We start from the raw sequence: 14072 nt of genomic DNA on the forward strand, positions 1-14072 counted from the left end.
TCCTTCTTACCTTACCGGTCAGACTAAGACCTAAGTGGCTTCTACTGTACATAGGAGCAGTGTTGATAAAAACTCAAATTCTCAAAACTCATGGTTGAGTTTTTTCACGCGCGATTCTTGACTCGCCAAACTCACCGCCGAAAAAATCAAGCGTGAGTTGACTCATGATTTTGCTCATTTGTATTACTCTCGGTCTGCTTATTGTTTACAACAAAGTGTTGACGGTTGTATGACATAATGAGACCATATCTTGCATCTAATAACATTAAATGTCGTTTAAATTGATATGGATTCGTTTTACAAGCAAACGAGTTTTCGGCGCTTGACTCGCGAGAGCGAGATTTCGCATGAAAATCTCGCGCGTGAGAAAATGATTAAGAATCGCGTGCGAGTTTGCTCACGCAAGAGTGGTTCATGAGTGAGACTTGAGTGTGATTTTACCAACACTGCATAGGAGTCGTCTCCATTCTCGATCCATGACTGCGTGTCTCCAATTTCGCACTCTACAAAGGGTTCGCAGATCGTCCTCCACTTGATCGACCCACCAAGCTAGCTGCGCACCATGTCTTCTTGTACCGGTCGGATGACTCTCGAGAACCATTTTAGTCGGGTTGCTTTCCGACATCCTGATGACATGACCCACCCACCGTGTCCTCCCGATTTTCGCGGTGTGGACGATGGTTGGCTCTCTTAAGCAACTGATGCAGCTCGTGGTGCATTCGCCTTCTCCAAGTCCCGTCTCCCATCTCCACTCCGCCGTAGATGGTACGCAGCACTTTCTGTTCGAAAACTCCAAGGGCGCCTTGGTCCTCTGCACGTAGAGTCCATGCTTCGTTCCCATAGAGGACTACCGGTCTAATCAGCGTTTTGTAGATAGTTAGCTTCGTGTGATGGCGAACTTTGTTCGATCGTATAGTTTTGCGGAGTCCAAAGTAAGCTCGATTTCCTGCCACAATGCGTCTCTGAATTTCTCTGCTGGTGTCGTTGTCGGCGGTCACCAATGAGCCCAAGTACACGAATTCGTTCCACTCGTGTTTATCCCCGCTTTTCTTATTACACCCTCAAACTTTGAGGGTGTAATAAGAAAAGCGGGGATAAACACGAGTGGATTCAAAGCAATGCTAAACAGCAAGCACGAAAGACCATTACCTTGCCGTAACCCTCTGCGAGATTCAAAGGGACTCGAACTACACACATCACCCGATACAACGTTGCCTTGATCAATCGTATCAGTTTATCAGGGAATCCGTATTCGTGCATAATCTGCCATAGCTGGTCTCGATCGATTGTATCATACGCCGATTTAAAATCGATTAACAAGTGATGTATGGGCACGTTGCATTCGCGGCATTTCTGCAACACCTCGCTCAGTAGTGTGATCGCGCGATAGTTCCCGCAATCCAACTTGTCGCCCTTTTTGTAGATGGGACACACGATACCTTCCATCCATTCCTCTGGTAATACTTCCTCCTTCCAAATCTTGGTAATGACCCAGTGTAGTGCTTCTTCACCGTATTTTAGTGGCTTGCTTGGTAGTTGATCTGCTCCAGCGGCTTTGTTGTTTTTAAACCGGCTGACTTCCTCCTTGGTGGTTAGGGGCTGAAATTTTTCGCCTTGCGCACGTACTTCTATATGGCACGGTAAAGGCTGGGAATGCTGCGCAATTCAGATCCCATTGTGATCCACTAGCCTCTGCCTAGCAACTCCTATCCCCACCTCCATGTGGTACCGGCCGGAAACTATAAGCAACCGTAGGGAAGATCGGGTGATCTACGTCCGAGTTCTTCCAGAGACTCTATGCTTAACTGTGCACTATGGTCCTCCGGAAATTAGGGGGTTGGTGTCAGGCCCTACGAGCCAGCCGTAAAAAAAACATTGTAACGGAAAATCAGCAAAAGAATAATACGAACCGAGACCAACGGCAACGACCCCAGCGAACAAAAAGGACTTGCGATTGGAAACTCGGTACGTGGAACTGCCGATCTCTCAACTTCATTGGGAGCACCCGCATACTCGCCGATCTACTGAAGGACCGCGGGTTCGGCTTCGTAGCGCTGCAGGAGGTGTGTTGGACAGGATCCATGGTGCTAACGTTTAGAGGTAATCATACCATCTACCAGAGCTGCGGCAACACACGCGAACTGGGAACAGCTTTCATCGTGATGAGTGATATACAGAGGCGCGTGATCGGTTGGTGGCCGATCGACGAAAGAATGTGCAAGTTGAGGATCAAGGGCCGATTCTTCAACTTCAGCATAATAAACGTGCACAGTAGGCCTGTCCAGCTTTTCAAAAATGTTCTCTGATTCTCAAGTCCACCCCCATATTTTGATTGGCATCCTAAAAGAAGTAACTGGTCAAAATTTCAGCCAAATCCATTGAAATTAAGAGGTGCATCAAATCAATTTTGTGTTTTTCGACTATTTTTGAACTTCAAAAAATCATAACTACACTAAAACTTGTCAAAACTTAATTCTTTCGGCAGAAATTGAAAGCTATACTTGTTTGCTACAACTTCTCCGAACAACGTGTGCCAATAAAATTGAAGGAAACATGTGTAATTATCACATTTGTGATCAGAAAAACCTTAAAAAGTTGATTTTTTGATAGATTTCGTTCTGGAACACCCTAATATATGTCATATGTTTGATATTTTAAAACGACATCATATTCTCTCATGTTTTTGGGTTATTTGCTTCTTTGACACCAATGCTGTAGGAGTTGAGCAAAAAATATTAAAATTCGGGAAAGCCAAATCTGGCCTAAAAACTAGCTTTTTGGAGGCAATCACGCTGTTGCGCGAAATTGTACAGAGCGTAGTAGCTTTGCTTCCTTGTAGTTTGCCTTGGCTACCCCCTACCACGGGTGATAACAAACAAGCGTGATGACAGGTGTTGGCTATCATATCAGTGCTGACGCGATGCCACTTTTTGCGCGCCAAAACGTGATTGCACCCGAAAAGCTAGTTTTTAGGCCACATTTGGCTTTCGTGAATTTTAGTAATTTTTGCTCAACTCCTACAACATTGGTGTCAAAGAAGCAAATAACCCAAAAACATGAGAGAATATGATGCCGTTTTAAAATATCAAACTTATTACGTATATTAGGGTGTTCCAGAACAAAATCTATCAAAAAATCAACTTTTTAAGGTTTTTCTGATCACAAATGTGATAATTACACATGTTTCCTTCAATTTTATTGGCACACGTTGTTCGGAGAAGTTGTAGCAAACAAGTATAGCTTTCAATTTCTGCCAAAAGAATTAAGTTTTGACAAGTTTTAGTGTAGTTATGATTTTTTGAAGTTCAAAAATAGTCGAAAAACACAAAATTGATTTGATGCACCTCTTAATTTCAATGGATTTGGCTGAAATTTTGACCAGTTACTTCTTTTAGGATGCCAATCAAAATATGGGGGTGGACTTGAGAATCAGAGAACATTTTTGAAATCTGGACAGGCCTAGTGCACAGCCCACACTCCGGAAGCACTGATGATGACAAGGACACATTTTACGCGCAGCTCGAACGCGAGTACGATCGCTGCCCAAGTCACAACGTCAAGATCATCATATGAGATTTAAACGCTCATGTAGGCCAGGAGGAGGAATTCAGACCGACGATTGGAAAGTTCAGCGCCCACCAGCAGACGAACGAAAACGGCCTACGACTCATTGACAACCTAGAGCGACTGAAGCAACCGGATGTCGCCTCAGCATACGCGCAGAATCTCGAGGCCGCGTTGCCAGACGAGGGCGAGCTCGATGAGGCCCCTCTAGAAGACTGCTGAAGTACAGTGAAAGCAGCCATCAACGACACAGCCGAGAGCACCATCGGGTACGTGGAACGGAATCGACGGAACGAATAGTTCGACGAAGAGTGCAAAACGGTTTTGGAGAGGAAGAACGCAGCGCTGTGCCGTTCCCAAGAAACACGGAAGTTCTATTGCATTTTTTAAATATTCGTTGATAGGCTTTCGAGCAAATCTTCGGAGAGAAAAAATAAATACTCACACGTCAGTTTGCATGGCAGTTAGCAGCTGAACGAACCATGTATTCATTGCACCAACCGAGAGTGTGCGTTCAATGATGTTTTTGTTCGCAGTGACAAAACCCAATCTATGGGAAAACCGGTGGGAGAATATTTTGGTGGGACAAAATGTTCCGCGTCTAAGTCTATTACGGGGCAAAATCCGCAATATCAGAAGCTCAACGCAACGTATAAATGTACGACTCGTGCTGAAAAAAAATCAACTTTTTGCAACTCGTCACATAAATAACTATTCTCAATTCAAGATTAGTTCCATAATATTTTTTAGATAATGCAAGTATCATATATCCCGAGTAACACACATGTTCTACAGGGGATACTCAAAATAACTGGGACAGGTAAAATTTTCACTTTTCAAAAAATGTTCAACTAGCTGTAACTTTTCAAAAAGAGCATCAAATATTCTCAAGTTCATCAACTAGTTGTGTATCAGTGGTCCAATTTTGAAAAACATCGGTGTGAAATTCCGCCGTTGCTTCTGGCTGGGATAATTGGCCGGATCAATCTGCCGAATTGATCGGCCGAATTGGTCAGCCGAATCGATGGGCCGTTTGGCGGAGAGGCTTACCCGTACGTCTGTGCGTGGTGACAGTCTGTGAACGAAAGAGGAAGATCGTTGGGCTGTCGTGCTGTCGACCTCGTCGGTCGGCAACGCTCTTCGGGATCCGATGTATGTTCGGGTGCATGAATGGATCATATGTACTAGGGATGGCAACTCATGTCCCACATCCTCCTTCTCCTCCCGTTTGAAAACATTTTTTGAACATCAATTTAATTTATTTTTTTTGGCCACTCTAATTCAGAGAAGATAACAAGATTTCCCAATACTATATAGTCGTCATAGTTTTTTTTTTTACCATAGGGCATATTATGGATACCACACGGAACCGCAAAACTACTCAAAATTGAGTTCTTTTGACGCAATTTCATAGTTCGGCCCAATAAGCCAAAATTTGAGTAAAATCGACTCAAATATTAGGTAGTTTGGATTTTCCGTGCACCACCACCTTTTTTTGCATTGGGCCCAGCAATGACGTTTATGCTCGCGCATTAAAGCAAAACAACGTAAAACAAAACAAACAGTAACAGTTTCACAATCCAAGCAATAATCGATTGTATTTTTTGATAAAAACTAGCACCTACCTTTTCAATATCCTAATCGAAATGTTGTCCGAAACGGAAACCTAACGAAACATGCATTCACTCAGGTAAGAGGTTTATTCAAATCATTAAACGCGTTTTTTTCTATGCTGAATCATTTTGATTGTTTTCGCGCAGGTTTCTCATCGTTACAAGTCGAGACCACGGAGAATCATTCCAATTGGAATGCATCATTTTTCTAAATGGAATTGGAGTAACTATCAATGATGATTGTTGCCGTATGTCGGGATTAGTGTTCTTGAGCAGGGTCTTTTGCTGCTTTTGGGACGTCATGATGACCCACATCGCTAGTTTATTCAACGACCTAAGGCTTATGGAGGTGGAAGACTACGCATGTAATCAAGTGTATTGCTGTACTTACAGTTAGGCCATCCGGAAAAAGGCGTATATGTACTTTATTACAAGATAAAGGTAAGCTCTATATCAATAAATAGTAATCAGGACAGTTATGTATTTTGAATTCTTGCAATGCAAACTTATCGTATTTATTTTACCAAATCCGTCATTCTTATCATATGATTTAAAAAATTATTCTGCTAGGTGCTGAACGTAATTTTGCAAGTAGGCCGGTGCCTTTTTCTCTCGTGTTGGTCGTTTCGAGCTCTCACAGATGGGATCGTCATTTGAGGCTTCTTCGCGCCAGTCTGAAACCTTTCTTGTATGCGTAACATGCCGTTTTAGGACCTGACCTTCGTCGTTGCTCAGTGTTAGACTCCCATTGTTCTCCTCCAGAACCGTGTATTTCTGGTGTGCAAACCTTGTGTCCCCTTTGTTTCGACTGGATCGTTCTACGATTACCGTGTCACCTGGTTGCACGTTACACTTTCGCGCGCCTCGTCGTGTGTCTTCACGCTGCTTTCCGCGTAGTTTCGATTCCATATCCCTTCTGTTTAAGGCATCGTCGTCAAAATCAGCTTTCTTGTGCAATAGGAGTGGCAGTTGGCGTTTGATTCTCCTGCCAAGGAACACTTCTTCCGGGGGAACTCCAGTCACGGTGTGTGCTGCAGCGTTATGGGCATTTACTGCAGCTTGCAACTCATCGTTGAAATTTTTGTTAAGGGTGATGGCTGCTGACATCGCACGATTGATTAATTTCATTGAGTTCTCCACTAACCCATTTTGCTGGGGGAAGAGCGGGGTCGAGAAAGTGGTATGTATGCCACGTTCGTTACAGTAGCTTGCGTAATCTTCACTGTTGAAAGGGGGGCCGTTGTCGGAGCGAATGCTTTTGGGGAACCCTTCTCTTTCGAACAGTTCTTCCAAAACTCGTTTGGTGTGCTCGAAGCTGGTGGACTTCACGGGTCGGGCTATTACGTACCTGGATCGGTAGTCGACAATAACCAATACCGATATTCCTCCGTACTTCGCGTATGGACCGTTGAAGTCTAAGGCGATCGTTTCCCACACTGATTGGGGAGCGAGCACCCTTTTCATTGGTGTCGGTCGTTCAGGTCTGCCGTTCGTAGCACACATTCTACAGGCTTTGACCCACTCTTCTGCTGCATTAGCCATTCCTGGCCACCAAACTCGTTCCCTGAGGATGCTCTTTTGTTTGGCAACCATTGGGTGGCCATTATGAGCCAATTCGAGTGTCCTTTCACGGAGCGGTGCAGGAATAACAGCGCAACCATTCTTAACGACAATTCCTTCATGGACGGACAGATCATCGGCAACCGATCTAAACCTTTTCAACTCTGTAGGCCAGTCATCCGTTTCGAGCGAATCGATTACTCCTTGGAGCTCCTGGTCCGTAGCTGTTGCGTCTCTGATTTCACGCTCCGTGAGGAAACCCGCTGTGTTAACTTCCAAACATCCGATTTCCCATGGGCTCCGATATTCGTCGAAAGGTGCATCAACGCCCACGTAAAGCCTGGAAGAGGGGTCCGCAATGTTATCCCGACCACGCACGAATTCGACGTCGTAGTCATAAGGACTTAGTCTTAATGCCCAGCCATCGGCTCTGGTAAGGGCGCGCTTTGAACTTTCGCGAGTTCGCTTCAGGATAAACGCGACACCTTCGGCATCAGTTCGCAGCGTGAAACGTCTTCCGAGGAGGAAGAACGAAAAATGTTCTACTGCCCAAACTGCGCTTAAGGCTTCGCGTTGGTTTTGAGCGTACTTTTGTTCTGTTGTCGTTAAGGACTTCGAGGCAAAACTAATAATCCTCGGAGGGTCGCGTTCGTTTTGTTGTACAAGTACCGCCCCAAGAGCTACAGGAGAGGCGTCCGTATACAGTATGGTTCTGTCCTGCTCGCAGAAATATCCTAACGTGGTTGTACAATTGGTGATTTTGTCTTTCACTGCCTCGAACGCTCTTACTTGGTCTGGACCCCAGAACTAAGTCTGGGCCGTGGACACAGCCCATAGCGGGCTTGTTATATCCGCAAAGTTCTTAATATACGAGCTCAGGAATGACGCCAACCCCAAGAAACTACGGAGTTCTGACACCGTGGTAGGCTGTCGAAATTTCCGGATGTCTTTGACCTTTGCTTCGTCTACATGGAATCCACTTTCGTTGAGTTCGTGCCCCAAGAATTTTATATGCGTTTTCTCGTACTCGCATTTGGCCACGTTCAGTGTTAAGTTGTTCTCTCTTAGTATTCTCAATACTTTTGCAGTAGTCAGGCGTAGCGCTTCCAAACTATCTGCAAAGATGAGGATGTCATCTATGTAGACGATAACATTCTCAACTCCATCAAGCAAGCGACTCATTTCCCGCTGAAAAATTTCGGGCGCGCAGTTAACGCCGAACATCAATCGGGTAAAACGGTACATGCCAGTTTCCGAGAGAAAGGTGGTCAAGTCCCGAGATTCCTTGGCTAGCTCAAGGTGGTAGAAAGCGTTGCTCAGATCCAATTTTGTGAAGAATCGAGAGCCATGCAATCTGATCTTTATCTCGTCCAACAAAGGAAGCCGGAAGTATTCACGCTTGATGGCTTTATTCGGTGATCGCATATTCACCACCAAGCGGAAATCGTTTTTACCCTTCGGTACGGCTGACATGCCGCTGATCCACTCGGGTGCGGAGTCAACTCGTTCTATGATGCCACGAGCTTCCATCTCTTCCAAACGCAATCTTGCTCCCTCTCGGTAAGCGGCAGGCACGTTGTAATAGGCGTTTTTCTCCGGCGGTACCGATCTATCTACGCTGAATTTCACTTTTATACCTGGCATTTTTGGGAAAACTTCTGCTGGGCCAGAATCCTCACAGTTGTTGACTCCCAATCCGACTTCTAGCAGGCGCATTTCATTCGCGGTCGACCTTCCCAAAAGTGATCTGCGGCCTTCTTCGACCACAAGAAATTCAGCTGAGACGATTGGTTTCGTGCCCTCAGCTACTTCAACCTGAGCCCGAAAAGCATGGCGAACTACCATCGGGGTCTTAACGGCATATGCCCGAATCTCTCTATTTTTAGGAAGCACCACTGGCTCGAGAATGATTAATCCTTTTTGCGATTGCTCGCGCAGATGAGCCCAGTCCGACCCACCTATTATGTTCACGTCGGAGCCTGAGTCGATCAAGAAGGTTATGGGGCTAGACGATCCTATGCGGCAGTCTACTAGGACGTCTTCGATCGTGATTGCGTTTACGCTCTGAAAAGAATATGTGAATTTCGGATATCATACAAACATTCGTTTGCTATAAACGTAACTGCTTTATTCGTTAAAGCTGTCGTAACATTTTATCGTACCTGCTTATCAATGTCATCTTCATTATAGTCCGATGAGTCGTTTCGCTTCCGTTTTACGTTATGATTGTCTTGGACCTGGTTGACGCGCCTTTTGCGACAAGCCATCGCGAAATGGCCAACAGTGCCGCAACTGTTACACTTCTTGTTGATGGCGGGACATCGGTTCCCAGAATGGGACAACCGGTTACACCTCGAGCAACGAGAGCGTCGCCCATGACCATGTCGTCCAGACTTTTGATCGATCACCTTCGATTCCAGCCGATCTCGCGACCTCGGAGTGTACTTTTTGAAGCGTTTGTCGTCATCGTCGCCTCGATTCGTTACGGCATAGGCAGTCTGGTCACGGTTATCGTTCTGTTTGTTGTCTTCTTCGAAAGCCTCATCCCTGGTGGCACACTGCACGATGTAGTTCGTTTCGTACCCGAACGTTCGGGCAGTCTTGGCCAACCCTTTGTTTTGCATACCTTTCAGCAACTGGGTGCGGACGAAACGCTCTTGGTCTTCCGGGCTGTACCCACATAACCTCACCTTTTCTGTGAGTCGCGAGTGAAAGGAAACAACAGATTCGCCTTTCCTTTGCTGCATGCCAGTGAATGCTTCGTGTTCGGATGACGTGTCGGTCATCGACTTCAGGTGAGCGTCTACGTTGTTCACGAATCTGGTGTAACACATCGAGTTGTCAAGGTTCGGCCTAAGCTTAGCAGCCCTGACAATGCCTTGCAAGTCCGGACCCATTGACAGGAAAAGTAGTTTAGCTCGACTGACGGGATCGAAAGCGCAGGATAGTGAGACTGCTATCTCGAAGTTTTCGAGGAACCGCTGCCATTCCTCCCAGAGTTTGTTAGCCGGAACGTCTCTTGGAAACGGTGGGATTTGGTCCCACCGGAAGCTTGAGGCTGAACCGGAGCTGGCTCGATCCATCACGTTTTGCTCACCAGTGATTCCCCAGCTCTTCTCGACCGCCTGTCGATTATCGGAACTTGTCTCTGCGTTTTGCTCACCAGTGGTTCCCCAGCCCTTCTCGACCGCCTGCCGAGTGTCGGAGCTTGTCTCCTGCAAGTCGGTAGACCTTTTCGACGACTCTAACGATCGTGCAAGGTGTGCGATGACTTTTTCGAGGTTGAAGACCCTTTCGTGCATGTCCACATTCGATACCGCAGTGGGTGGAGTTTCGTCCGTCGGCTTCTCTGTCGCGCATACATCTACTGAGGTGTCGACTTCATCCCCTACGACGTCAGCCGTCCCTACGGGGTCCGCTTCGATGGTCTCGACTACTTCTATAGCGCCAAGTCCCGAAGGAAACAATTCATCGGAGAAGAATGAATCATCGATACTCCGGTCTTCTTGCATGTCCAGCAATTCAGCTGGAGCTCGCACGTATTTTCCGTGGGTTGACATTAAGGACAAGGTATTTGGAGTACATAGCTCAAAATTTCTAGAGCACCGTTTTTTAGAACCGTTGAACGGATTTGGATGAAAATGCATCACGCTAATTGTTCAGTGGTTGTCAACAGCGTGATGCATTTTAATACAAATCCGTTCAACGGTTCTAAAAAACGGTGCTCTAGAAATTTTGAGCAAGGTACTCCAAATACCTTGTCCTTAAGTAGCTATGGGAGTAGAAAACATTGATGTTAGTCCTACATGAACTATTCAAGCAAATCATAGCTTTCTTCGATTAGTTCTCATATCTGGCATTTTTTTCGCAACGGCCTAGTGCCGCAAAGGCCTGTGTTTTCATAACCTCAAACATTACTAATCATCCAACCTACTCAACGTAGTAGGATTTTGCCGGGACACGATTTTTTCCGCGGTTGTCTCAAGCCGCCGAGTATATTTTGATAGTAGCCATTTTGATTCCGGGCGTTTGTCTCAACACGCCTCTCATTGCATTTTCGTCTTGAAACTTATTCCAATAGCATGATAAGTTCGTTCTTAGTGGATATCCCTGTCCACCCTGAGCAATCAGCGCGGTAGTCTCAATCCGCTCATTGGTACGTAGGAAATTAGCACGGTAGTCTCAATCCGCTCACTGGCCCGAATGCATTTTCAAAATACATTTTCCAGTTCCTGCTTTTTTATGCCATTTTAATTGCAAACCTGGCAGGATCGCCAAATGTGAAATTCCGCCGTTGCTTCTGGCTGGGATAATTGGCCGGATCAATCTGCCGAATTGATCGGCCGAATTGGTCAGCCGAATCGATGGGCCGTTTGGCGGAGAGGCTTACCCGTACGTCTGTGCGTGGTGACAGTCTGTGAACGAAAGAGGAAGATCGTTGGGCTGTCGTGCTGTCGACCTCGTCGGTCGGCAACGCTCTTCGGGATCCGATGTATGTTCGGGTGCATGAATGGATCATATGTACTAGGGATGGCAACACATGTCCCACAATCGGGCTATTCTGCATGAAGTTAGAAAGTTCCTAGAAAAAGGTATAATTATCCGATATCTAACTTTGAGCTGTTATATCTCCGGATTCAATAAACCGAATGCAATGAAATTTTGATCATTTATGACTAATATAAAGAGCTATTAAAAACTTTTGACTAAATTTAAAATTCTTTACACGAAAGAAAATTATAACAAATTAGATTATTTTTCTAATATAACACCAATTTATTCAAAATTTTATCATCGTTTCAATATTCGACAAAGTAATTATAGTTCATTTAAATTCCCTCTAATTGACTTGAATATACATATTTATGTTTCAAAGGAAAGCAACCAAATGGCTGGCATTAAATTGAAAAAGTTATGGGATGCATATGAAAAATAGATAAATTTACTAAAAAAACATAGAATAAATTAAATCGTTATAACTTTTTTTTCTTATTATTAATTTCAAATTAAGTCAAATGTTTTTTAAAGTTCATTATAATAGCCATAAATGATCAAAATTTCATTGCATTCGGTTCATTGAATCCGGAGATATAATAGCTCAAAGTTGGCTATCGGTTAATTTTACCTTTTTCTAGAATCTTTATAACTTCGAGTAGAATAGCCCGATCTTTTCCAAAATTGAACCTCTGATACACAACTAGATGATGAACTTACAGTAAAATTTTGAGAATATTTGATGCTCTTTTCGAAAAGTTACAATTAGTCGAACATTTCTTGAAATGTGAAAATTTTACCTGTCCCAGTTATTTTGAGTATCCCCTGTACATGAGTTTGTATGGCTTTTCCGTTACCAACTTGTTTCATCTTTTATAGTACATGAATTTGGGATCAACTATACACCAAATTACGGTATCTTTTTAAACTAATCGCCAAAAGTACGGGATTCGCTTCAAAAATAAATTGCAGACCATTGCAACATCTGAAAAGTTTAAAATCGCCGGAACAAACATCTGTTTTGCTACACTTTTTTTTATGTTGCAATATTCGGCGTTGGCATTGCAATGAGGTTTGATACTCAGTGCTATTCAGTGGGTCCGTCGGTATTAATGGTGACTATCGATAGTAGTTGTGTACGCCGGTAGTTAAATTAGGGTAATTTGCCAATCGTTGACCGCATGCAAAGCATCATTGTTAAAAAGTGGTACTTTTAGGGAAGAAAAGAAGGCCGCTTTACTGTTCTTTTGATAAGTAAAAAGTTGCCGTTGGTAAAATTCATGTTGTACCATGCTCCTTAACCCTAGTAGGATGTTGGTTGGGTTCTATATTACCCAGTAAGGCTTGCTGAACGTACACTACGCTATCGTGGTGCGCCTAGCATAACATCTTATGAAGGGTAAGGGTAATAACATATTTTGTGTTTCTGATCGATGCCGAAGTATAGTGTCCAACATTTTCGGCTTCCCCCTATTATTGTGTTGGCCCGTTCCCATCCCATTCCGTCCATCGTTATAACTAGGTAGGTACATAACATACCGTCAGTCGTCAGTTCGCATCGATTCCTCCTCTCTACGCGAGATATCGCAGATTAGGTCGCGCCGTTCGCAACGTCACTTCGTCGTCGTCGTCGCCCGTCGTATCGGTTGAAATGGTATAGGGCATACAGTAAATTACCTATCTTACAAAAAGAAAGCAAAAGAAATCTATTATACAACCATCGTTTGCCGTGTGTGCAGTATTTCGCCGGAACGAAGCATTTACGGTAGTGACCCTTTGGTGTGGAATTGAGTAGTGGCCCTTACGGATCCAACTCTACAAGATGAGCATGTTCGCTGGCGTTGAAGTTGGACCTCCGGTCGAGGTCTTCGCCCTGAACCAGGCCTGCCTGAAGGACCCGAACCCGAACAAGGTCAACCTTGGAGTCGGAGGTGAGTGTGTTTGGGAAAGGGTGTGTCGAACCTTGCGATTTTGTGAATGAACTTTGCTACGGAAGGTCAACGATCGTAGTACGCTGTGATATCCACGCGTGTGTTTTCAATCGTAGCAAGCATATCTTGGCAAAGGCGATTATCAGAACTGTATAAACATAGCAGGCCTTTTATCGCTGATGATAGAGGAGGCCTTCGCCAAGGTCAAACAGGTCATTTTGCAAATGGCATGAATATTTTCGCGTATAATGCGATTATGATACTCTATATTTCCTCCCAATACGTACGGAACGGAGAGAGTCGGACGATGGTTGTGTGCTAAAAGTGAGATGTTTTTACATTATCTCCACATAGGGAAGTGGAACCATCTCGGCAGCGGTCCTATTTTGGGCACATTTCTGCTATAACTCAGCCAATTCTGCACAAATTGACACAATTTTTGGAACGCGATGAGATACGTATAGTATCTAGCTGTGTACAAAATTTCAAGTCAATTGGTTTGGAATTGACTGAGTTATAGCTAAGAGTGCCCAAAATACCGGCCGCTGCCCAAGTGGTTCGCTACCCTATGCCGGCAATCACTGCATGGCATATACGGGTGCTTTTGTTTAAAGCCGCTATCTATCGTGGTGGTGCAACCGGCAACTAGATTAAATACCTTCCTACACATACCGTTGCGAACGAGCTGTTTGTTTCGTATCATCTCAAACGAGCCATATCGCTAAAGCTAGGTGCCTTAAAAATAACCCTCTTGACATATGAATGCCTCTATGTACCAGGGGCTGATATGATAAAGTGCGAAAATTAATACGAGAGATGAGACTTTTTCAATTGACAATATTGGTTTTTGTAGCCATAGTAACAATACATGTTAACCAACGGGGGTTGACGGTAGACGATAAAACAGTGT

General features: G+C 44.5%; 3 protein-coding genes across 3 annotated transcripts in view; 1 reads left to right on the forward strand and 2 right to left on the reverse strand.

Annotated features, from left to right (window-relative positions):
* Window positions 1–5735: 5735 nt before the first annotated feature.
* LOC134292089 (uncharacterized protein K02A2.6-like) lies at window positions 5736–6680 on the reverse strand. The gene has a single exon (XM_062860833.1). It carries the CDS (start codon window positions 6678–6680, stop codon window positions 5736–5738), a length of 945 nt encoding a protein of 314 aa, XP_062716817.1.
* Window positions 6681–7544: 864 nt separating this feature from the next.
* Window positions 7545–10297, reverse strand: LOC134292090 (uncharacterized). The gene is made up of 2 exons (XM_062860842.1): window positions 8900–10297; window positions 7545–8801 (listed from the first exon to the last, which is right to left on the reverse strand). The coding sequence occupies exons 1-2, from the start codon at window positions 10295–10297 to the stop codon at window positions 7545–7547; spliced, it is 2655 nt and encodes an 884-aa protein (XP_062716826.1).
* A 2480-nt stretch (window positions 10298–12777) lies between these two features.
* Window positions 12778–14072, forward strand: part of LOC109423544 (aspartate aminotransferase, cytoplasmic) — a 7487-nt gene continuing 6192 nt past the window's right edge. The window contains exon 1 of the mRNA XM_019698531.3: window positions 12778–13162. Coding sequence (XP_019554076.2) covers window positions 13054–13162 — 109 coding nt within the window. The 5' untranslated portion in view covers window positions 12778–13053. The remainder of the gene's footprint in view (window positions 13163–14072) is intronic.

The sequence above is a fragment of the Aedes albopictus genome, chromosome 1 (assembly GCF_035046485.1).
Source record: "Aedes albopictus strain Foshan chromosome 1, AalbF5, whole genome shotgun sequence".
NCBI lineage: Eukaryota > Metazoa > Arthropoda > Insecta > Diptera > Culicidae > Aedes > Aedes albopictus.

Excerpts from the sequence above, each read along its gene's own strand:
- LOC134292089 (XM_062860833.1), bottom strand. The coding sequence starts at position 6,680 with ATGTGTGCTACGAACGGCAGACCTGAACGACCGACACCAATGAAAAGG.
- LOC134292090 (XM_062860842.1), bottom strand. The coding sequence starts at position 10,297 with ATGTCAACCCACGGAAAATACGTGCGAGCTCCAGCTGAATTGCTGGAC. Across the intron at positions 8,802-8,899 it reads AAGATGACATTGATAAGCAG|AGCGTAAACGCAATCACGAT; the intron begins GTACGATAAAAT and ends TATTCTTTTCAG.